This window comes from Crinia signifera, chromosome 5 (assembly GCF_055691185.1).
Source record: "Crinia signifera chromosome 5, ASM5569118v1, whole genome shotgun sequence".
NCBI lineage: Eukaryota > Metazoa > Chordata > Amphibia > Anura > Myobatrachidae > Crinia > Crinia signifera.
In genome coordinates this window covers 115,949,174-115,973,531 of record NC_139221.1, presented here as the reverse complement: position 1 = coordinate 115,973,531, position 24,358 = coordinate 115,949,174, and the positions used below count along the sequence as shown (strand labels likewise).

The 24,358-nt window shown below is 42.2% G+C and overlaps 1 protein-coding gene across 3 annotated transcripts in view; it reads left to right on the top strand.

Annotated features, from left to right (window-relative positions):
• LOC146079527 (uncharacterized) overlaps nt 1–23,996 on the top strand; it is a 28,338-nt gene extending 4,342 nt beyond the window's left edge. The window contains exons 1-5 of one of the 3 annotated variants that reach the window (XR_014474588.1): nt 6,189–6,368; nt 10,879–11,027; nt 14,781–14,925; nt 17,820–17,917; nt 22,735–23,996. Coding sequence is in view for 2 of the 3 variants with exons in the window: in XM_083186266.1 (XP_083042392.1) it covers nt 10,736–10,775; nt 10,879–11,027; nt 14,781–14,925; nt 17,820–17,917; nt 22,735–22,794 (492 nt within the window). In the remaining variant the exon portion in view is untranslated. Of the gene's footprint in view, nt 1–6,188; nt 6,369–10,734; nt 10,776–10,878; nt 11,028–14,780; nt 14,926–17,819; nt 17,918–22,734 lie in introns of those variants that run through there. The other 2 variants (XM_083186266.1, XM_083186267.1) reach the window with 2 other exon arrangements.
• The last annotated feature ends 362 nt before the right edge of the window (nt 23,997–24,358 follow it).

Here is a 24,358-nt window from a genome sequence, read left to right as displayed (position 1 = left end):
CGATCCTGAATATTATTCGCACATTTAGCAAACACACTTTACCTGCGGCATACACAATTGAATATCATTTAAGCTACAATGTGCTTCTCTGTACAGAAGACCTAACTTGTACTATACAATCTATGGCCTTGCTATATCATACACACATCACATGCTGTTACACACACACCATCCGAGCATCATGCTATCCACATTTGTTACATATAAGTTGGTTGTATTTGCTTGTTTATCTAGATATTCTCACATTATATCACACAAAGCATTCACACTCTAGAATACACAGAGTCCATACATGCTCACGCATAACCTTACACATGTGTTCAGATTCCTGCGTCCCTTTGAGAACAACTCACATTTGATTAAGCACAAATGCTGGAGTCCATACATGCTCACGCACAGCCTAACACATGCATTCAAATACCAAGAATCCAGACAATAGTGGACTACCCTCACAGCACATGTGATCTTACAGTTACATCCGATTATCTAGATAATCTAGCCAGAAAGCTTTCAGTTCTACACCCACACATGGACACACCGATGCTAGTTTAAATATACAGACACTTAGCAGACAAAAGGAAGCTATTTACACTCCTTGCATACAAAAGATCCTGGAACTAGGCCTCTGCTTTTCCCACATGGCAGCAGCAGGTTTAGGCCTCACTTTGTCCACAAGTAAACATACACGGCTATATCTACCAATTTAAGCATATCCTTACTCACATTCATAACTACAGGCTAGCTAAACATCAACTCACACAGATCACCCTTAACTACAGACAGAAGCTTTCTTTGTCCAAACCATAGGTAAACATACGCTGGGCCTATGCACATGTTATCTTACAATCTGAAGACAAACTAAGAATGGAAGTTAACTACTCTTAAACTCTATAACATAATCCATATACCATCACCGGGGTCCTAGTACACAATATATCGGTCTTACAAGTTTATACATTACTCAGAGTCATGTCCAATCTTATCCAATCTTTCTCCAGGACTGTTGCACTGCATCTTGACTGGTTCCGGTTCCAAAAACAACTAACTTAAAACTGTATTTTTTCTTCCCAAGAGAACTCCCTTTGCTGGGCTCATTCATCATTGGCCCACCCCTTTGTTTACGGTAACCTGTGACTGGCTTAAGTGTATCTCTTTTGTCCTTCCAGAAACCATTCATTCACCTGGTATCACTTAGCTTATAGACACGCCCCTCTGATACTGTACCTTAATCTATTGTGAACTTATGATTTGTAATAACATGTGTGTGCAATATGATATGGAATTCTAATAACTGTCATCTGATAGCTAGTGTAATTTTGCACATGTAGAGTCCAAACATGACATGTATGGGATAAAAGATTATTTATCCCTGACTATATTAATTTAGTGGGCATGGTTATAATTATGATTATGGAAATTATATGCTGGGAAAAATTAGGTATTGACAGTCGCCCATTTGACAGTATATAATAACTGTCACATTAATAATGCATAATTTCCGCATTAATTTTCATAATTCATAAAATTTCAATATTTTTCATAAAAATATTTTTCATTGATAAAAAAAGGTTTTTAAAGGGTGGAACTTATGTGTATGTGTAGAAAGAAGGGGATGTATCATTTTTGCGCAATGGCTTAATCCGAGATTAATAATAAATGGGGGAGTGCATTTACTTAACGCCGGCATGTCCAGACTATGACCTCACAATAGTTGTAGGGCCACAGCCCAGACACACACGACTGAATGATACATTTGGGGAGTGTATGTGTAGCTGTTTAGGTGGGTGTAGTGTTCCGGCATAGGTGTTGTGTAACCTACCGCAGGGTGTACAGGGTTGAACAACCTTCATATGTCCTACAAAGGATGCTGGGGAAACATTGATGAACAACATAACGAACAATTTGACAGAGTATTATAAAGATTTCCTGAAAGAGTGGAGAACAGTCATTTCTCCTAGTGCAGTTAGTGGACTAAAAACCCGGCTAGACCTCCCAGGATAAAAACCGTTCTAACGCACTTTTGGGTCATTCCTAGTGTCTCTTGACATTAAAACTAAGGGCCAAAGAAAGTCTCTAGTGGGTCTTCTGCTCATCACGACGTGGGGTCGTCTGGGGGTCATCATTCTCTTGGTCGGCTTGTGTATTTCGTCGGCTCTTGGGGCTTTCTAGCTGGGTTCCTGTCCAGTCATCTGTCGGTATCCAAGTCGTCATCTCGAGGACCATCATCTGTCTACAGCTGGGCTCATCTCTCCCTCTCCATTGCATCTGTAGGAAAAAGAAGTATCAATATTTTTGCATTATCACCTATTTTCCCTACCATCCTTGGCTTCTTGTATTCCATCCGATCCACTTGTAGACTTCCGATAGTTCTGTCGTCGACTTGTTTCCCTGCAGAGACATAAACAGAAAGAACTTCCCAAACGTTAAAAATATCCCGCCTCCCACATCAGTGAAGCTTCTACACTCTAGAGTGCTATAGTTTAACCCTCGCCTTACTGTCTTTTGACACTAGGTGGCGCTCTAATTTATTTAAGGGTATTTCTACCCTGTACTACCAAACCTCTTTCAATTTAACCTCTATACCACTCCATATATTACAAATACAGTTGTCTGAGCCAGATAATCTGTGTTCTTCTTCGGAAAAATGTGACTAGAGGAAGTCTGAGATATTCAGCTTCAATATTTGATCTCTCATTTCCCTTGTCCAATCACTAGGGACTATCAGTTACTTGACATCTGGACCTAACACTATCAATATCTTGAGATTTTTAAATCTCATTTAAAACACTGTTATATATATGTTGTCTAGGGGATGAAACTTTTTCAATGTTAGGTCCATACGCTCTCCATGCAATTAGGAGCAACAGGGGTTTCCAAATTCAATGCGTCACATTTGACCGGGTCCAATCACAGCTCTTTCCGGCTTACTAAACAACACAAAGAAAAACAAATCATTAGACACCTTACATGACATATGTCTGATTCTGAGAACCATCAAAACAAACAATAACAATCAAACAAACAAAAGAGAGTACGTATAGACTTAACTTCCATTTCTCCTTACTTGATTCCTAAGAACCTGGACTGACAATTACATCACATACAAGTCACCACTAGGTGGCTATTAACCTTTTAACCACTTCCCTATGCCTATGTGTTCACATACATATGTGTCATGGGAACTATATGTCATGTAATGAACAAGCATGTTTCAAAAACAAATTTCCTTACACGTCATTACCCTGGTACCAAGGGCAGATCGTATGCAGTACTCCTTTGAATAGAACATGTTATCTTGTTCTCTACCTTTCCTCGTGTTCTATACCTGTATGTCTTACCATCTTCTAAACCTTCATGTGTTTGCTGTAATATTGTGTTCTACATTTAAATCTTTAATCTACTTGCTAAAAAGGGGAGAAAGAAAGTTTAGGAGTCTTGTTTGCTTCAGTTCTTCATGTGTGACATCTCTGCTTCTCTATACCTACAGCAGTTATTAACCTGGGGATGTAATTAATTTCAAATACAATTTGGCATTCTCAATTTATCTTGTTACCTTAATACTTATTACCTGAGTCAGTGTGAAACCAGTATACCTACTTCTCCAGCTGTCAATTTGGCGTCAACTGTACCTTCTCTTACCACTTGGGAAAAACAAACCTCATCCTCTCTGGCTGTTTGACTCCGCCTTACATTTGACTTCTCTCGTCTCGGAGATGACAGCTGTCTGGAACATTACGTCAACACTTAATAATCCTTAACAAGGAGTTGACACAGGGTATAGGTTAGTCAGTTTCACAATTACATCAGACACTTTAAAATAACTGGTCCCATTATATACGAATGGGGGGGGGGTTATTGCTATTCCGCATTAACAGTCTAATTGCATCTTTGTCATCACTTTTCCTATTGCCTTTTTCCTATACCACAGTTTTAAACAAACACTATGCCTCCTCTTACCTCGCGTTGATGAGAGCAGACATTTTTCAATTCTTATTGTGTAATTCATCCAGTTCGAAGCTGCCAGTACCTGGGAATTCTACTATGTATATCTTGTGGTGAGTTACTGCATTACTCACCTGTATGTCTATCTGACATCTCCATCCCTACATTTCACGCTATCACTGTGTGACCCGTTATTACCCATAATCACAGGAATAAACGTTCACAGCTAGTAGATACCGGTGGGTTATTACTTGTCTGAGAGCTCCCCAACCACTCCTTCTCCACAAAATGGCACTATTCCGCACCTAAGCGTGAAGCCCACTATGCGAGGTAAAGTACTCAATCACCAAGTCTTTCAACTAGTAGCGAACTACTAGCCAACTTGCAAGGCGCGGCCAGCTTCTCCAGGGCACAGCAAACTTGTTTTCCTGTGCCCCCAGAAACCGGAGGAGCTCAGCGGAATTCGAAGTTCCGATTTTCGCTCCTATACCCTTCCGGTAGACCAAAATAGGTAGGTCTACGGAAGGGGCAGTAAAAATGGGTACGTCGACTCGTACGTCGTCGCGTATCCCCCGTGTGTCCTATTTCAACACACAATCCTTAGCGCTAAGGGCAATCCTTTCACCTTCCAGGAATTTCTACATCTGGGTACCATTCACTTTAACATTACTATCTATATTTCTGTACAGAAAGATCCCATGGTCGGCAGCTCTTATACTGGATGTCACACGAGTGTTCCCTTGACTATCAATGGGAATTTAATCAATACCATTTGAATTTCTTGAATTTTGAACAATAATAAAAGAATCCTGTTTGTAACTCAACAGGAGTCTTACTCAATTTCACTTAATTAATTATCACTACCCATCCTTGGGCATTCACCTGTACAGCGTACCTAGGCAATCACATGCGCCCGCACATGTGTCCTTCACGCAAACAGTGTCTCTATGAGCGGCAGACGTTGACACGCCTTCTTTTGCATACTTCGCAACATATTTGCCTCCTTATATAGGCACTTCACTTCTACTTAACTTAACTATTCAAGAAATCCCAATAGCACACTCTTTCTATAACATTTTGTGGTTTGCAAGGATATGACACTATGAATTTAACACCTCTTACAATACTGTAGATATCTCATATTCACATGGGAAAACAAATGCAATTTTACTCTTAACAGGTACAAACTCCACACAGTACAATACCTCTTACTAATTTTCATGCACTTATGCATTTGGGGTAACAGATCATAACAGAAAAAAACTTTTGTTTCTATTGTGAACTATTGAAACTGCAGTCTCTGCTGCTGAGAGAAAAAAAACAAATAAATCAATCCTATTCAAATGCCCCCTTTCTAAGAGGAGTTGCTTTGTCTAAAGGCCCCCATACACTATGAGATTTATCTGACCTGTAAAATTGCATCTGATTTCCCTTGAATTTTCCCTGGCAGCTTCCCAGGAGGCCTACATACAATTTGACACTTGATGTGCCATTTTTTACATCCAATTTGTGTCAGATAAATCACATGTGATTTATCACATGTGATTAATCAAGTGATTTATCTGACACAAATTGGATGTGCCATGAGATTTATCTGATGGGATGGACCTAGGGAGTGGCCTGAACAGTGCTATACCTTGCAGGTATTACTGTTCTGAGGAAAGGAGAATGGCGGTATATTTATATGTAGTTCGGGGCTGTCGTCACTCGTACAAAAAGAGCATAGAGCAACATCCTGCACCGTCTGTACGCTGGTATCATCTGCTCCATGAAATGTTCTATATGTCCTTTTAGGATCGTCTTATATGAAACAAAGGTATGCACCTCCAGTATTAGAACAGAACAGACAGCATAACCACTAGCAGCAGAGACCTGTGAATATCTAATGCACAGTCACTGACACATATACTGTACACTACAATACGTTCTATGGTGATCATATTCACCTTTCCCATAGCCCCGTCTCCTAGTACTAGATAACAGACACCACTGTCTGACACTTCTCAGAAATCAAAGTTTATTTACTTTTACACGAGCAGGGGAAAGGAGGAGGGGGGTCCGGGCTCTGCTCCGCTGCCTGTGGTGTCATTCATTCATTCAGCAGGGGAGACGGGGATCTGGGCTCTGCTCTGCTGCCCGTGGTATCATTCGTCCAGCAGCAGGGGAGAGGTCCGGGCTCTAAAGCCTGTGCAGAGTGCTGACATTCAGGAGAGGGGAGGGGGGGGTGGGGGGCTCTACACCCCGTTCGTATATTCAGCAGCAATGGAGAGAGAGAGTCCGGGCTCTGTTATTCCAGCTTGAAGCAGGGAAGAGTGTCACTGCCGCCCTCTGCCCTCTTCCCTCCAATCGCGCCTGCCCCTTCCTGTGACGCCAGCTGCTGCTACACTCACTGACACTGTTGGAGGATGGCCGCGCACCTAAAGGAGGTACCTAGAGTTCTACATATAGATATATCGCATCTGACACATCGTGGGTGCTAAAAAGCACCCACGATGGCTCAGATTCCGATATATCTTATGTTCTGCAGGTACGACCACCTGATCCAATCTGATGAGCACGGGAACGCGCATCAGATTGGATCAGATGTCACAAACATGCGATTTTGGGCCGATTTCACCCGATTTATCGGCCCAAAGTGCCGAAATCGGGTGAAATCGGCCGAAAATCGCATAATGTATGGGGGCCTTAAGTTTCCAGGTTCAATCTATTGTCTCAACACCTTAATTTACATCTAAATACCCTCTGGCTGGCCCTTTTTAAAAGTTAAGAATCTTTTTCTTTGCTGTATTATATGCTTAGGAGAAAATCTGTCTTTTAGCCTGAAATAAAAAAAGAAAAATGTTATATATCATAACTTGGTAATAATTACTTTCAGTTTCAGGTTTAATACTTTAGAGTAACATTCAAATTTCATACCGCTTGGAATTTGTTGATTTTAACTGTATTAGATTTTTCTATCGACTGGTATTTTATCTCTCTCTGCTTTTATCTTTCTAAAGTTAAAATACTTATGACTCAATCCTATCAATTATGGGAATGAGAGTTTACCATTAAACACTCTTAACACTGTCCTATTATTCTCATTACCATATGTTGAAAGATATACTAAAAATAAAATAAATTTATTTAGTAGACATAGCAGTTTTACCCAGAGTTCTTTGCAGCATACAATTATACAATGGCCTTCTCAGGTTGAGATGGTCTGCAGTAAAATACCTGCAATTTATGGCTATACATTATTCCCTTATAATCCGCTTCTGCTGCACTTATAAAAGATGTGCATTTATTTAAAATTTGCACTGCTTATAAAACAATTCAAATTTAAAAAAAAAAACAATTCAACCTGAAACAGCCCTTGCCAATCATATCTGGCTATTATTTAAAAGATAAACATCAAAAGGAGATAACATTGCGTGTGAGAAAACAAATTATTATAACAAATATATACTTATAGAATTGCATCTTGATATTTAAATATAAATAAATGTTTTTCCTTTTGTCCCAAAGTTCAAATTAGAGCTTTGTAATACTACAGATCCAACACAGGCCCCTAACCGGCAGTAATATGGAAACACACAAAATGCACCAGAAAAAAATAAAAAAAAACTTTTTCTTCCTTTCTGGTAAATGATCCCACACCTGCCGATATTCGCAAACCTGCGCATATCTGCACATCGTCAAATGCTTAATCCCCGGACTGAGGCCCCATCTATTGAAGTACATTTATTTATATATGCAAAGTCTATCTAATTTATTCATTTCGCACGCAACCAATAATTGAATGTCCAGATTTATAACCAATGAATATTATTTATGAATGTAAACTGATGAAACTGTATCATGGATTACAAAATATAACAATACAGGTATTATACATAATAACGATTATTGCTCCAGCATCCTTAAATAAAGCTAACCTCAGTGATGTATAATGTGTATGTGAATTACAGCGCGGGAGGGGGGCGTGGCTATGGAGCAGCCATTTTGTGTACCAAGTCTTTGTGTCCGCCATTTTAGATTCTGCCGCATGGCACACAAAGGAACATTATTGTCGGCCATTTTAGATTTCACTACATAGCAGACAAAGGAACCTTAACTAAAGACTAATAACTTCCGCCTGACGATCACACATAAACTGACGGTACTTTCCTTTGTCTTTCCACACCATTTACTCCAAATTTAACCTCTAACCTGCATCATGCAATACTTACGATCCTGAATATTATTCGCACATTTAGCAAACACACTTTACCTGCGGCATACACAATTGAATATCATTTAAGCTACAATGTGCTTCTCTGTACAGAAGACCTAACTTGTACTATACAATCTATGGCCTTGCTATATCATACACACATCACATGCTGTTACACACACACCATCCGAGCATCATGCTATCCACATTTGTTACATATAAGTTGGTTGTATTTGCTTGTTTATCTAGATATTCTCACATTATATCACACAAAGCATTCACACTCTAGAATACACAGAGTCCATACATGCTCACGCATAACCTTACACATGTGTTCAGATTCCTGCGTCCCTTTGAGAACAACTCACATTTGATTAAGCACAAATGCTGGAGTCCATACATGCTCACGCACAGCCTAACACATGCATTCAAATACCAAGAATCCAGACAATAGTGGACTACCCTCACAGCACATGTGATCTTACAGTTACATCCGATTATCTAGATAATCTAGCCAGAAAGCTTTCAGTTCTACACCCACACATGGACACACCGATGCTAGTTTAAATATACAGACACTTAGCAGACAAAAGGAAGCTATTTACACTCCTTGCATACAAAAGATCCTGGAACTAGGCCTCTGCTTTTCCCACATGGCAGCAGCAGGTTTAGGCCTCACTTTGTCCACAAGTAAACGTACACGGCTATATCTACCAATTTAAGCATATCCTTACTCACATTCATAACTACAGGCTAGCTAAACATCAACTCACACAGATCACCCTTAACTACAGACAGAAGCTTTCTTTGTCCAAACCATAGGTAAACATACGCTGGGCCTATGCACATGTTATCTTACAATCTGAAGACAAACTAAGAATGGAAGTTAACTACTCTTAAACTCTATAACATAATCCATATACCATCACCGGGGTCCTAGTACACAATATATCGGTCTTACAAGTTTATACATTACTCAGAGTCATGTCCAATCTTATCCAATCTTTCTCCAGGACTGTTGCACTGCATCTTGACTGGTTCCGGTTCCAAAAACAACTAACTTAAAACTGTATTTTTTCTTCCCAAGAGAACTCCCTTTGCTGGGCTCATTCATCATTGGCCCACCCCTTTGTTTACGGTAACCTGTGACTGGCTTAAGTGTATCTCTTTTGTCCTTCCAGAAACCATTCATTCACCTGGTATCACTTAGCTTATAGACACGCCCCTCTGATACTGTACCTTAATCTATTGTGAACTTATGATTTGTAATAACATGTGTGTGCAATATGATATGGAATTCTAATAACTGTCATCTGATAGCTAGTGTAATTTTGCACATGTAGAGTCCAAACATGACATGTATGGGATAAAAGATTATTTATCCCTGACTATATTAATTTAGTGGGCATGGTTATAATTATGATTATGGAAATTATATGCTGGGAAAAATTAGGTATTGACACCTGCCATAATAGCCACTCAGACGCAGGAGCGTCTCATTGCTGGAGCTTCTGAGATGCTCCAGTGTATCAAACAGATGGAGCGCCTCTCCCCCGGCGCCAGCATGATCCCCTCTCCACCAAAAAGAGGGGATCATGCTGGCGCCGGCGGTGTGAGAGAGGCGCTGAGTGAGCTTGCCAGGGACGCCAGGGACAGAGATGCAGTTCCCGTCAACAGTATGGTAGTTATTTGTTTAGTCTCACGGCGGCAGCCTACACTGATAACGTAGCGGCCACAGGAACACTACACTGCTTCTGAATGACTATGCTTACTACGCTGGCCGCGGTAACACTATGCTGATTCTGACAGGAACGCTACGCTGACGATGTAAGCTGCCGCCGTGAAACTAAACAAGTACCGAGATATCCTTACTGCTTATTTTGTCAGTCCAAGGTCCAACAATTTCTGATGGCAACCATGCTCTCAACATCTCAAACGTCAGAGTCTGGACATCTTGAGTGCCTTTGGAGCACAGTCCCGTAAAAGGGGCATGCCTTTATGGCAATGCCAAGACCATAAGCTACACTCCCATTTACCATCACTGTGGGAGCATGCCCAAAGATCTGGGAGCTGCTGACATGCCCACACTCCCTCTATTTCCAATGAATAGATGCTGTGCGTTGCATCTATTCACTGCATCTATTCACTGCTGCTCTACTGAGCAGAGCAGCGAGTGACAGGAGGCCTCCCAACTGCCCATCCCTCACTTCAGGACACCTCTGTCAATGGGTAGGACAATCTGACAGTCCCAGAATACCGTGACTGTCCCGCAACAATTGGAACAGTTGGTAGGTATGTAAACTGTTGGTTAAACAGTTAGATTCCACTAAAATGTCAAACATAATAAACATTTAAATCCTAAGTATCAAATACACATATTAATGTGCTTAGGAATTAGACATTAAAATGTAGCACGACAGACAGAATCTAGTAGGCAGAAAGTGTAGGTCACTATGAAGTTCTTCTTTTGTCTTGTGAACTGTGAAGGGAGTTTCCCCTCCTACAATAAGTCTAATAACGTCATAGGAAATCCCAGCCTTGGGGAGGCAGCAGAACTGTGACAAATATGCTTTTTACACACATGCTGCAGCAGACATGATGATCACACATTCACTTCCATATCTCATTTTTGGAAATAGTAAGTTACTGTTACTGTTTATTTACTTTAGTGCATATATATACTGTATCTATGTGTTCACATTTTGCTCTATGGGTATTTAATTATCGGTGTTTTTTTACAGTGTGGTACCTTATCAATACCATAAAGAACCAGATTAACCAGCCTGGGCTAAAACTGGTGTGCCATGAGAACAGCCTGCTCCTGTGCTCGGCAGATGTGAATCAAGGCTGCATAGACACAACACTGTGCAAGTCAGAAAATGATACACAGGTGAATTGTTTTACTTTATGTATAACCAGTAGCAGGGTCTGATTAAAGGTTCAAGGTGCACTAGACTAATACACATGTGGCTACCCTTGTAATTCTACTAAACACACCTGTATTGGACAATCAGGGACTCACCATTCATACTGTCCATGTGCATGTAACGAAGGGTATACAACTGGCATGCAGGATCTAATGTTTGTGCATCTGAAGGAGACTTCTTTCCCCTACCCCTTGATTAGGCTTGAGTATATGAGTACCCCCTCCTCTAAATTTGAAATATCTATAGTATGTATGAGTGGAGTCATAGGTGCCGATTCTGTGAGTGCTCAAGGGCCCGAGCACCCACGGAAATTGATGAGCACCCACAGGCCCGAGTCCCGCTGCTGGGCCGCCATATTAACTTGCTAATTTGCGGCTGCAGCACCCATATTGCCGGACTCGCCACCTGGGAAACAGTATGCCAGGAAGAGTGTATTCTGTCCGTGGAGTACCGGCACTGTGGGGGCATTTATGTACCTGCACTGTGGGGGCATTTATGTACCTGCACTGTGGGGGCATTTATGTATGTGGAACTCTGTTGCCGTAATTTGAGTATTGGAGACAACTGTGCTCTGTAATATAAATTGGTATTATTTTGTGGCCACCCCCCTTCCCCATGAAGCCACTCCTCTATATTTTTGGCTTGAGCACCCACCAGCAAAAACATAAACCGGCACCTATGAGTGGAGTGGAAGTGAGTGGTATGCGTATCCTTATGCATGTCCTTATATTAAGAAGTATACGAGGAGTAGTGGTCATGAATTGGTTCCTTTTGTGTCTGGCTGCTGGCTGTGTACTATCCCCGGGGGCTTACTGCTAACGCCTGAAGGATTAATGCTGCTGCTTCCTCCACGTGTGTCAGCGTGGGGCAGATTATATATAGTAGTAATTGCCTCCTGCTCTTGTTTATATGTAAAGCAGCTTTGTATGGGGTACAATAGTTTTAACATTTTTTCCTTTTAAAAAAATACAATTTGCATAATGTTAACGCTCCTTTAAGAACAGGTTGCAGAGTCCGGGTAAACAGATATTAGTTCAGTGCAGAGGTACTAGCTATCCCTTACTTTTACTTGATAGCAGCATCAGCGCATGGATTCCTCCTCCGACCGCGGCTTTCTCCGTGTCCGTCTTGCGGCACTTCCGGTATCACTATCCGTACTTCCGGTTCCTGCTACTCGCTTCTCCAACGCGTTTCGTGCTTTACAGCCCTTAATCATGGATGGTTGCCTGTCTCTTCTTTGCTTCTATTTATTTAGGTCTGGGTTTGAATAACTTTATTTAATTTGATTAAAAACGTAAACTGGGCACAGGAAGTGGTCATTCTTTTGGCGGCAACCATGTGGCTAAAATGTATTTGGTATTGCAATTGATAAAGATATGGTGACAGTATGAATTAGAGTGTGAATCTCAATGTTTTATTTTCCTTATTGTTATATTGTAGAGATATAGAAGTTCCTTTATTCATTTTTTTTGTGATTTTTATTTATAAAAAACTTTTTAGGTCAATATCTATATCTATATTGAGGCCCAAAGGTTGTGGTGTTTTCATGTGGTAGCTCCATCTGGTTTAATTTTGAAGTAGGGATTTCACATAATTGCCTCCTCTCCAGTGTTGTTTTATTTTTTGGATCGCCATGAATTTTAATCCAGTTGGATCTTTTTTGTGTTTTTCTGAAATGGTGGAAAACACTGTGAGTGGCCAGGCCATTTTTAATGTTGTAAATGTGAGCAGATGCTGGATCTTTGCTCCTAATCTATTTACTGTAGCTGCAGAGAGTGAATTCATAGCTCACGCTGCCTTCCTCGAACATGACAGGCACAGTGGAGTGCTGTTCGCCAGAACAGCGAGCAGTAGTCATTGCATGTCATTTCTTTAAATTGTATGCGGCTGGCTGTCTGATGGGTGGTCCGGTGCACCCCCGGACCACCCCTTAGATTCGCCTATGCCAATGACACAAATTTAAAAATAATTTGGATCAATGTTAGATTTTGAAATTACTTTTGAGAAGTTTACTGCATTTTATTTGAAACAGGGTTATGCATAGGTTAGGGAGGTTCACATTGGGTGCGTCACTAAATTAATCACATATTTAGGGGTGCAACTTGCCAGAAATCGAAACAATCTACATAAGCTCCACTTGAACAGCATTGCATGTAGTATTAATGAAGATGCAAAAAGATGGTGGCATCTTAATTTCTCACATTTACGGCCTGATTCAGAGTTGGCCGCTAATCAGCAAATTTTCAGTGGACTGCTAGAAGAGAAAGCCGCCACAGAGACAGAAAAAGATGTCCCTTGCTAAATTTGTGAGAGACTTGGATCGCTAATCACTATCCACTTCCAAATCCAGTCGTAATTCCAAAACCATCAATCAGTTTTGCCATCTGTGCAAATTTGAGTAGATACTGTATGAGGCTTCCACTAATCTGCAACTGAGATAGGGTGGAAGTAGTCATCACTGACATTACAGACCCTCATCAAAAGGTACTCAAGTAGCACAGGGGGTCTGAATAGCCATATCAGCTATAGCAAAAAAAATATCCTTAAATTGTGAATACAGTACAGCCTCTGTTCTCACTTTTTTTAGGAAAACTGTTTAGAATGGAGTGGATGATGGGCTACAAAAGGAGAGGTTTACTGAAATATTTTTTCAAGACTAGGAATGTTATATAGATACCCAGTTCCAGTCATTTAAGAAGCAGGTTTGGAAGTGTTTAGAAACACAATATGGACTCTGCAACTGACATTAATGGTAAACACACAATAATACAAATCAGCCATCGGGGTATTTTCTACCATTGATGGTGGAGAATCATTGCTCCTCTGCCATTGAAGACAACACTATATAAAACTGTCGAGTAATCATTGATGTTTTGTAGACATCGATGGTCAATGACAATTCCTAATCTTCCAGAAAAGCTTTTTAAAAAATAGCCAAGTGTCAGTTTATATTGGATCTATATACCCTCTACAGAGGTTACAGAAACATGGCTGATATAGTCTGATACACCTGATGGTTAATGCATGTATTTAATAGTCACCTATAATGTACTGTACCTCTTGAAGAGCAGACCAATAGGGGAGTTGTGAGGGTTGTATGTGGTATAGTGTAATAGCATCCCCTGTCCATCAGTGCCATGATTTGCAGCATCGAGTCATTCAGGCTGCAACCACAGTCACAAGATTTACAGCTCATTAAATCATCAAATAAAGTAAGCTGATCTGGGAGAATAATCTATAACCGGTCTACTATCTCTGTAATTTGGGAGTCTCCAAAACACGGCCAGATAGTAGGCAACTATGTTTTACGGGATGCAGTTCAAATCCCGGCGGTCGGAATCCCGGCTTTCAAAATCCTGACGCCAGAATCCCGACCGATGAAATCCCAACACTTTCTCCCTCCGTGGGTGTCCACGACACCCATAGAGGGAGAATAAATTAGTGTGCCGAGCGTAGTGAGGCACCAGGCCCACTGCGTGGCGAGCGCAGCGATCCCGCAAGGAGGGGCGATGCACGCCCCCCCCCTTCGGGATTTCGGCGGTCGGGATTCCGGCATCGGGATTTTGAACAACCGGGATTCCGACCACCGGGATTTCATATCAATCCCTGTTTTACAATACACTGTATCTATCCATGTATATAAAGCATTGCAAAAACATGTCATATAATTTCAGTTTTAGAATAACAGTGATCAATATGTGTTCTTCTTTCTCCAGGGAAACAAAAGCACAGACCCTTTCAAAACTATGAGAGATGCTCTGTGTAATGAACATATTAATAATTTCTCTGCTACAAACAATGCAAACTACTTGAGCAATCTTGAGGAACACCATAACAGCACAGCTATTTTAAAAGTCACAGGTAAAATAGTCATTTTTTATTAGTTTATATGCATAAGACTGAGCACCCTTGGTTACATTCTAGGTCTCATTGTATCTTGGGGGGTCTTAGGGACACCACAACCTTTTTGGCTGTTGAGGGGGGCAAGATATAAAATAATTGATCAGCGTTCCAAAGTACAATACACAGGGGCTGGCTGGCAACTTTTAGCCTAGGGGGCAAGTCCAGAGCACTGGCCCATACCCCCCCCCCCCCAACTTTCTGGAAGACGGAACGCTTGTACGCGCCGGAGGCACGCCGAAAAATTAGGCGTGTGGCCTATCATAAGGGGGCGTGGCCTATTCCATGATTGTATTGTGTACCTGCAGATTGCACATTGTGATGCTAATTACACATTATGCCGCACACCTTGATGCCTATTACACTCTATACTGTGATGGCAATTACCCAATGATCCCCACACCATAATGCCCATTACGCCCCATACCATGATGCCCATTGCACCGCACAATGTGATGTCCACAGTGCCAGATTTGCCCCCACAGTGCCAGATATTCCGCCACAGTGCCAAATACACATATGCCCCCACAGTGCCAGAGACACATATGCCCCCACAGTGCCAGATATTCCCCCACAGTGCCAGAGACACATATGCCTCCACAGTGCCAGATATGCCCCCACAGTGCCAGAGACACATATGCCCCCACAGTGCCAGATATGCCCCCACAGTGCCAGATACACATATGCCCCCACAGTGCCAGAAATGCCCCCACAGTGCCAGAGACACAGATGCCCCCACAGTGCCAGATATGCCCCCACAGTGCCAGATATTCCCCCACTGTGCCAAATACACACATGCCCCCACAGTGCCAGATATGCCCCCACAGTGCCAGAGATACATATGCCCCCACAGTGCCAGATATTCCCCCACTGTGCCAAATACACACATGCCCCCACAGTGCCAGATATGCCCCCACAGTGCCAGAGACACATATGCCCCCACAGTGCCAGATATTCCCCACAGTGCCAGAGACACATATGCCCCCACAGTGCCAGATACACATATGCCCCCACAGTGCCAGAAATGCACCCACAGTGCCAGAGACACATATGCCCCCACAGTGCCAGATATGCCCCCACAGTGCCAGATATTCCCCCACTGTGCCAAATACACACATGCCCCCACAGTGCCAGATATGCCCCCACAGTGCCAGAGACACATATGCCCCCACAGTGCCAGATATTCCCCCATTGTGCCAAATACACACATGCCCCCACAGTGCCAGAGACACATATGCCCCCACAGTGCCAAATACACACATGCCCCCACAGTGCCAGAGACACATATGCCCCCACAGTGCCAGATATGCCCCCACAGTGCCAAAGACACATATGCCCCCACAGTGCCAGATATTCCCCCACTGTGCCAAATACACATATGCCCCCACATTGCCAGATATGCCCCCACAGTGCCAGAGACACATATGCCCCCACAGTGCCAGATACACATATGCCCCCACAATGCCAGATATTCCCCCACAGTGCCAAATACACACATGCCCCCACAGTGCCAGAAACACATATGCCCCAGTGCCAGAATTTGCCAGCAGCAACTTACTCACCATTGTTGCTGTCTCATTTCTATCTGCTGCTGCTGGGGGAGGGGGTGGGCGGGGGGGGGGGGCGCAGTACATGCCCCTCCTGCCCACACCCCAGTCCGGTGCACCCTGCAGCCCCAGTCCAGCGCAGGCCGCGCACCTCCTCCAGCTCTCCTGCGCTGGCCGCGGCTTCTAGAACACGGCCGCGGCTACAGGAAAATGGCCGCCGGCCTCCTGCACTGAGGACATGTCCTCCGTGCAGGGGTCCGGCGGCCATTTTCCTGTGGCCGCGGCCGTGTTCTGGAAGCCGCGGCCAGCGCAGGACAGCTGGAGGAGGTGCGCGGCCCGCAGCAAGTGGCTGGGTAAGCGGCCCAGGGGGCACATGGCACCCTACCCCCCGGCCCAGCCCGCCCCTGACAATACAGATTAAGCAGTGAACTTCCATCCCGCCTTAGGGTCACGTGTGCCACAGTCTGCTGGTGCGACTAGGTACGCTGTACTATTGTCAATCCATGTATTCCTAGGCAGGGCTGCCATCAGGAATTTTGGGGCCCGGGACTCATTTCCAGTCCTCACTTAATTTACCGTAATCCGGCTCCTGCTTCCCCATCTCCTCTTCTGCCGAGCTGCAGCCCAGAGGTCCCGGAGCGCAGGCTTCTTCAAATCAGGATGCCGGCGGCCAATTAAAATGCAGCACCGGCTGGTGGGCCAATCACTCTGATTGGCTGCCGGTACATGAGCTCCGATTGGCTCAAAAGCCAGTGCAGAATTTTAATTGGCCGCTGGTGTCCTGGGTTGATTAAGCCTGTGCTCCTGGACCTGCTTTGTTCAGTACAACGGAGGCAGTCAGGGGGGGTTGCAAAATAAGCAGCCTGGGCCCTAACAGAGGCCAGGGCCCAGGATAGCTGTACCCACAGCACCCCCCTATTGGCGGCCCTGTTCCTAGGTACTGTATGCCAGCTTTGCCATGAATAGGAAACACTGCTTTAAAGCTAGGAGTGGTTACATATGTGTATATATTAGTTTGGTTCTATTTCATGTAATAAATTCACTCCTGTTGCAAAGACGTAATTGCCACAGAGCAAGATTTTTTATCTTAGTCAGGTCTGGTGCCATAATTATAATACATTTTACATGTCCCTATAAACATTTTGCTGTTATTCAGAGATCTCCCCACTAGTTTAAGTATACTAGTAAATTTAGGTTACACATAAGAAGGTTAGAAAAAAACCATAAAACTCTCAAACTTAAATGTTTGTCACATAGGAAAGATTTTAGTATATAACATTATAACATTTTTTTTCCCCTCTTTTGTAGATTGTTGGGAAAAAAACATCAAAGAAGTACATCCTCACTCAGAACTCCTTTTCTCTTGTATTCTTTTCTTATCCATAATTATATTGTTTCTCAGTTATGTAAGTATATCTTCATATGACATCTACACTATTTACAGTACTTGTTTAATGTGTATGTGAGGTATCCCAGGACTAGTCATCAATGTACAGGGCTAATATTTGTTATATACAATTTATATTGTACTAAAATGATTTTAACCAGGGAAACTAAAACTGCAACACCCACAGTTGAATGTCCCTGGGTAGTTCTTCCAGGCATTGGTGTACCTACAATAGGTGCAAGGTGCGCGGTGCACACAGGTTCCTGAGAACAATGGGGCCCACACTTCACACCCTACATCCTTAATAATTATATTTACCCATCCGGATTCTTACAGTGGCCAGTGCTGCAGACAGAAATCACTGAGAAAATGGTGTGGTGGCCATTTTTCTTGGGATTTGCACATTCATAATAGAAATAAAACAAGGTGTAGGTGATGTGTTTCTGGAGATTTGCGCATGTACATTACACTTTGGCACAAAGCCACAGTGTGCTGTGCTGTTAAAGAGCAGGGGTCACACATTGGAGCCTACACATGGGTCATCTCCTCTGTCAAACTGCCCCTGCTTCTAATGCTGCATACGCCTGGGGCAATTGTAGCCCTATTTCTAAACGAACTGACATAGAAATTAAGCACAGAACGCTCCATGTGTAAGCACCCCAGCAACAGGCGATGCACGGTCCTGTGCGTCGCCTTTGCTGGACAAGATTTATACTGCATGCAGTATAAATCTAGTTATTGCCATTGTTCTCTCACTAGAGAACACAGGCCCTGTCAGAACGCTCAGCACACATCATTGGTGCTGTGTGCTGAGCGATCAGTGCTGAGCAATCGTTGCTAAGCAGTATCGCTCAGCATGGAGGCTCAGTTGCCCCGTGTGTATCTGCAAACCCTCCAATATTTTGGGATAGAAAATCGGTGCAGATGTGAAAAGGGGGCATGGCCATGGGAAAAGGGGGTGTATCCCAGCAGAACTGGTATAGAAATCTATAGAAATCTGGATACCCCTGTCTGAAGTGAGTGGTGACTCATTGCACCATCTTGCATGGTGCACACATAACGATTGATATTAATGTCTTTCATCAAATATTACTGACTCATGGCTGATCCACAAATCCCTCTGAGAACAGAACAGTCATAGGGAAAATTCATGTGTTTACTGAGAGATGCTCAAGTTTGGGCATCTAGTTCTCATTACAAGTGATGCATGTCCCTTCATACACTCAGCATATCCAGCCACGCACTGGTGAGCTCAGTAAGAAGCCCATGCTTATAATCACCGCACAAATAATGACTGTTTCATATTCCAGGAATGATTCCTTTTTAATAGACATGAACTCACCCAGCGGTAACTTTTCTCCTGAGCGCGCAGCGGTGTCTACAGCTGAATCAGGCGGCACAGGTCAGAGCGCTGGGAGGGGGCGGTGGCACACACAGGTCACCCACAGTGTCCGTTGCGCGCCGGGGCTGGCCACCGCACCCTTCACTCAGGCAGATTTGCGCCTTTCCCATAAGTGCGCACTGCGCAGGGTGCATGGTGCAGGTGCGTGACGTCATGACTCATAGCACCGGCCCCGCATTGCACTCTTGGTAATGGGTGAGGAGAGGGGAGAGCTCAGCCGGCGCAGTCGGTCCAGGCAGCACACGGAGCTGGGGCCAGGAGGAAGTTGATATGCGGCGCACAATGTGAGTCTGACCGCTGAAATGTTATAAAATGCGGTACATTCTGTACAATTTCAATTTGCCGGTACAGACTGTTAAAAAACGATACTGTACCGCTAAATTCGGTACAGTTGGAGGGTATGTATCTGACATAAGCTAATTGATGCTTTGAGATTATTTGAATCCAGCCCACATCCTTTAATTGGACATTTGTAACTAATGGTGAGCTAACCATGCTATATAGATATTAACATACTAGTAATCCTGCTCGAAGTAAATGCTTTGAAAGCTAATATGCTACCTTGCCTCTGTGTTTGTGTGAGAGAGAAAGAGATGTACTTTTACTTCCTGCCAACAGATGGCAGTTTTTTTTTACGACACACAAGCAGTCACTATACATATATATTTAGATGATATTATTATTCTCAGTTGACAAAAGTAAAAAGAAAAGAACATATTGGGAGAAATTTAATAAGCAAAATACGGTAGGATTTGGTGTATTCGTATTCAGTTGTATTTGCACATGTATTTGTATTTTTGTAATTTTACATTAGTATTTTGTATTTCGCGACCATAACAACCTGCCGTATTCGTATTTTTACAAAAATACGAATTAATACACCATCGAAAGAATACACCTTGAATTTAACATTACTCCAATGTAATTTAGAAATTTACTATCAAGTCGTACTTCAATTTACTAGGCGTATTCTAGTACAAGTTGTATAAAAATACTCCCAAAAAATCCACCTTAATTTGCAGGTGTATTTCACAAAATCAGATGTGTATACTAGGTGTATTCTAGTACAAGTTGTAAAAAAATACGACACCTTTGTAAATTATGCTCTGGAACACAAATGTGTAAATGAAATACTCCACCGATAACAGTCGTATTCAGTCGTATTCAAAATACGAATATGACTGAGACATAGGGGGTTATTCTGATTCACTTGGAGAGGCACAATCACTCTCTAATGGACAAAAGCATATGTACTGCAGGTGGGGCTGATGTAACATGTGCAGAGAGAGTTAGATTTTGGGTGTTTTATTGTTTCTGTGCAGGGTAAATACTGGCTGCTTTATTTTTACACTGCAATATAGTTTGAAGTACACCCCCCACCCGAATCTAACTCTCTCTGCACATGTTACATCAGCCCCACCTGCAGTGCACATGGGTTTGTCCATTAGAAGTGATTGTGCCTTTCCGAGTGAATCCGAATAACCCCCTAGTCATATTCTTAGAAAATTTTGCCCATTGTGTTTTGCAAAGTGATCCTTTAATGTCATTGGAAAGCACTGAATTTAACAAAATATTACACAGAATATAATATTCTCCATAAAGATTCACTTCCCCTTATGTGTATTTCACTTTCATCTCATCATAGGAAATGTCAGTAACATGTTCTTCTTTACTTGATTAGTAATGGAAAGTTAAAGTAATAATCTCTGCTGAAATTAGTATCTTACTATGGTCAGTTAAACAGCATACCGTGTTTGCACGAGCAGCTGAATTTATAACATTTACAAATAAGAAGCAAAAATTATTAGATAAAATATTTTATATTCGATACCTTTAAGCACTTCTAATGATAAAATCTAAATATAAGTATACTCAGAATGTTATCATTATTTTTCTTAACTGTGACAGTAAGGTATCAGAGAATTTTGTGAAAGATATCGTTAAAGGTGCCCATACACGGTACAATTGTTGGGTGCGATAAGATGCGCGCTCCCATCACACATTTCATCGCATAGCTCAAAAAGTATGTGCTGCACATACTTTTTATACTGGATCTCCTCTCATTGCATCTCATTGCATTGCAAAACCTATGCGATGCAATGAGATGTGATGCAATCTAGTCCAAATTGTATACAATAATTGTACCGTGTATAGGCACCTTTATAAAGGGCCTTCTGATATCATACACAATATCGTCTAGTGTGTATATTCAATATCGTTAATAATGTGCATGTCCACACATCCTTAATGAGCCTCACTGTCTGCTGAACATGCAGGTTAATTTGGCTATATAGCCAGTGACCGGCATGTTCCGTGGGTCCCACTGATGTCACTGAACTATATTGTTTACCAATATCGCTTAGTGTGTATGCTCAATCTCGGCAACCCATGGCACGGACAATTTTGTTAACTATATCGGCCACGGCCAACATCATACAGGGGGAGATTCTCTAAGGTGAAAATGCGGTAAAAAACCCGTTATGTGGGTTTTTACCGCATTTCGGGAGGCTTTAAGCATCCCCCGCCGGGTTACCACGACGGGGGGGCATCGCCAGAAAAGTCTGGCGATGCCCCATAGAAGCCAATGGTCTTCTAACGCGAACCCACCGCCGCCCCGCACAGACCCCCGCCGCCCTGCATCGCCCCCTCCCCTGTGTCCGGACTGCACAGAGCTGTGCTGCCCGGACCTGTGACCTCCTCCCTGCACTGATCCTCTTCCGGGTGCAGGGAGGAGGAGAGCCCGGCGCAGCAGCAGCAGCGCCGCGTGTGGGAGGGAGGGGGGAGCCGCTGGGACCTGCTGGGACCCGGCGACTCTCACCGCAAAGGACAGCTCGTAACGCAAGAGCTGTCCTTTGCTATAATTATTGCATATGTTAGAACATACTGTATGCGATAATTATAATTGCGATGGGCGGTGAAGGGGGGTGGAGAGTTTTAGAGAATCTCCCCCATAGTGTGTATGGGGCTTAAGTGTGGTTTGGAGAGATTGTTGTCAGGATGGGCAGCTGATATTAGGAGCAAATGCACGATGGGTGGGATGTACATACTAAACCAGAAATGTGGCAAAAAAGTGTTTTGGTGTATGGGCTAATAAAAACTGGAAAATACAATCACGACTGGAAAATCTGAGAATGCCTAAAAATGTACGAAGACCACAAATGTGTTCATCTATAACTTCATTTTCTTATGTAGTGTTCATATTGCATTTAGTTTTGCCTAATGATGTGCTGCAGTATATGTACAGTAAAGACATGAGCTAATGAAATGCTAACAAATGACAATACTGTACAGTATGTTGCTAGTGGTGATGCAGTTCACATTTATTTGTTTTAGATTCTGCAATATGCAAATGTACTTACCTTTTCTGTGTTGACAAAACCCACAATCGACAAATTTGTGCAAATCAAAATATAAATGTATTTTTTTTCTTACAGCTTTGCCTACAGAAAGCTTTCAAACAGTCTGCTACTAGACAACAAAATATGTTATTGTAATGCAATAAACCAATGACAACAGAACCTGAGATAAATGAGGCAAAAACAATGAAGTAATTCATTTGAGTTCATTTACTAACAGCAAGGTGCAGTCACCTTTAGTCCAGCTGTGATTATGATTTGTGCCAAAATCCATATGTGTGTCAACATACAGTATGCTTGTAAAACAAGATGGCAGCACTTGCAGAGAGGCATACATTATATATGGCTGTGAAGGGGAGTTAGGCTAAATAAATATTTTAGGAAAGTTTTTCACTCTGCAAAATAACTGCCATTTTACATACAGTAAGTTCATAGCTAGCAGGCTTTTGGACTTTAAAATTATAATATGATATTAGTGGGCCTCCATGTTGCTCTTTGATTTGAAAGCTTCATACAAAAACAGTGCAACACACAATAAAAACAGTGTTCATAACTCTTTACTCTGGTGATTTAATTAACCCATGAATGTGTCTACACTGAGTAATTGACTTAAAAAAACAAGTCTTATTAAATGATAAGCCTGGTTGAAAAGTGATAGGAGGTTGGGATTTAATGGTAGGTTTGCACAGTGTGTCTCTTCAACTGTTTCTGCCAGTATAGACCTAAACCTTGATGTAATCTGTGCAGAACATCCAGACCAATGTGTTCTTGGCTAACTTTTCTTAGGATTTTGAAACATACGGTAATCAAAATTCTATGGAAAGTTAAGCCAAAATCACACCGTGTATATGCGACACAGTGTTTAGGCAACAAATCAGAAATTGTCTTTCATTGTATGAGACAGATAAAAGTTAACTGCTAGTCGATTAATATAAAATATTAGTAAATGAACCCTTATGATGAAAGAAGCCTCATCTCAATTTAAAAGACCATACTACACCAAAAGTGAGGCAACATTTACCATTTTCATGCATTGGTTAAGACAACGAGGGCTCGGACATTCTGAGAGAACAAAACCATCCATTGAAGGATATGTAGCTGAAAACAGCAGCTCAACATTAAAGTATGCACCAATTTACCATGTAGAAGAGCCATTTCCTTGAAGACACATTAGCCAAGTTTCTTGAAGACACATATTATAAATAAGCTAACAAATGTGTAATCATATCCATAAAAACATAAGCATACTAAATTCCATTGTCACTGTGTGATTGTTTATAATGTATGTGGTACCTATTGTACTTTGTTCTGCCCTACTGTATTATGTTAAATTATTTAAAGCCAAAAATATTGCATTTTGTAATGTCATTCAATAAAGTTGACATTTATAGAACCGAAAAGGATGACATTTATCTTGTTTCCCAACTGTGATGAGGACATTGTATGACTTTTGAAAAGGCAAAATATAATAATCTCAAAGAAGCTGGGGGGGGGGGGGGGGGGGATATAATGGAAGACAAATTTACAGCTACTTTTTTCATGTAATCACAGCATAATACCCAGAAATATACAGGATTGAAAAATAAATGTGTCGCTGCATCTGTGGTGCGAATAAGAGACAAAGTTAAAGGAAGAAATCCACTATGCTACACCCAGTGAAGAATTTACCATTAAGCAGGGCATGTGCCTAGGGGTGGCACTT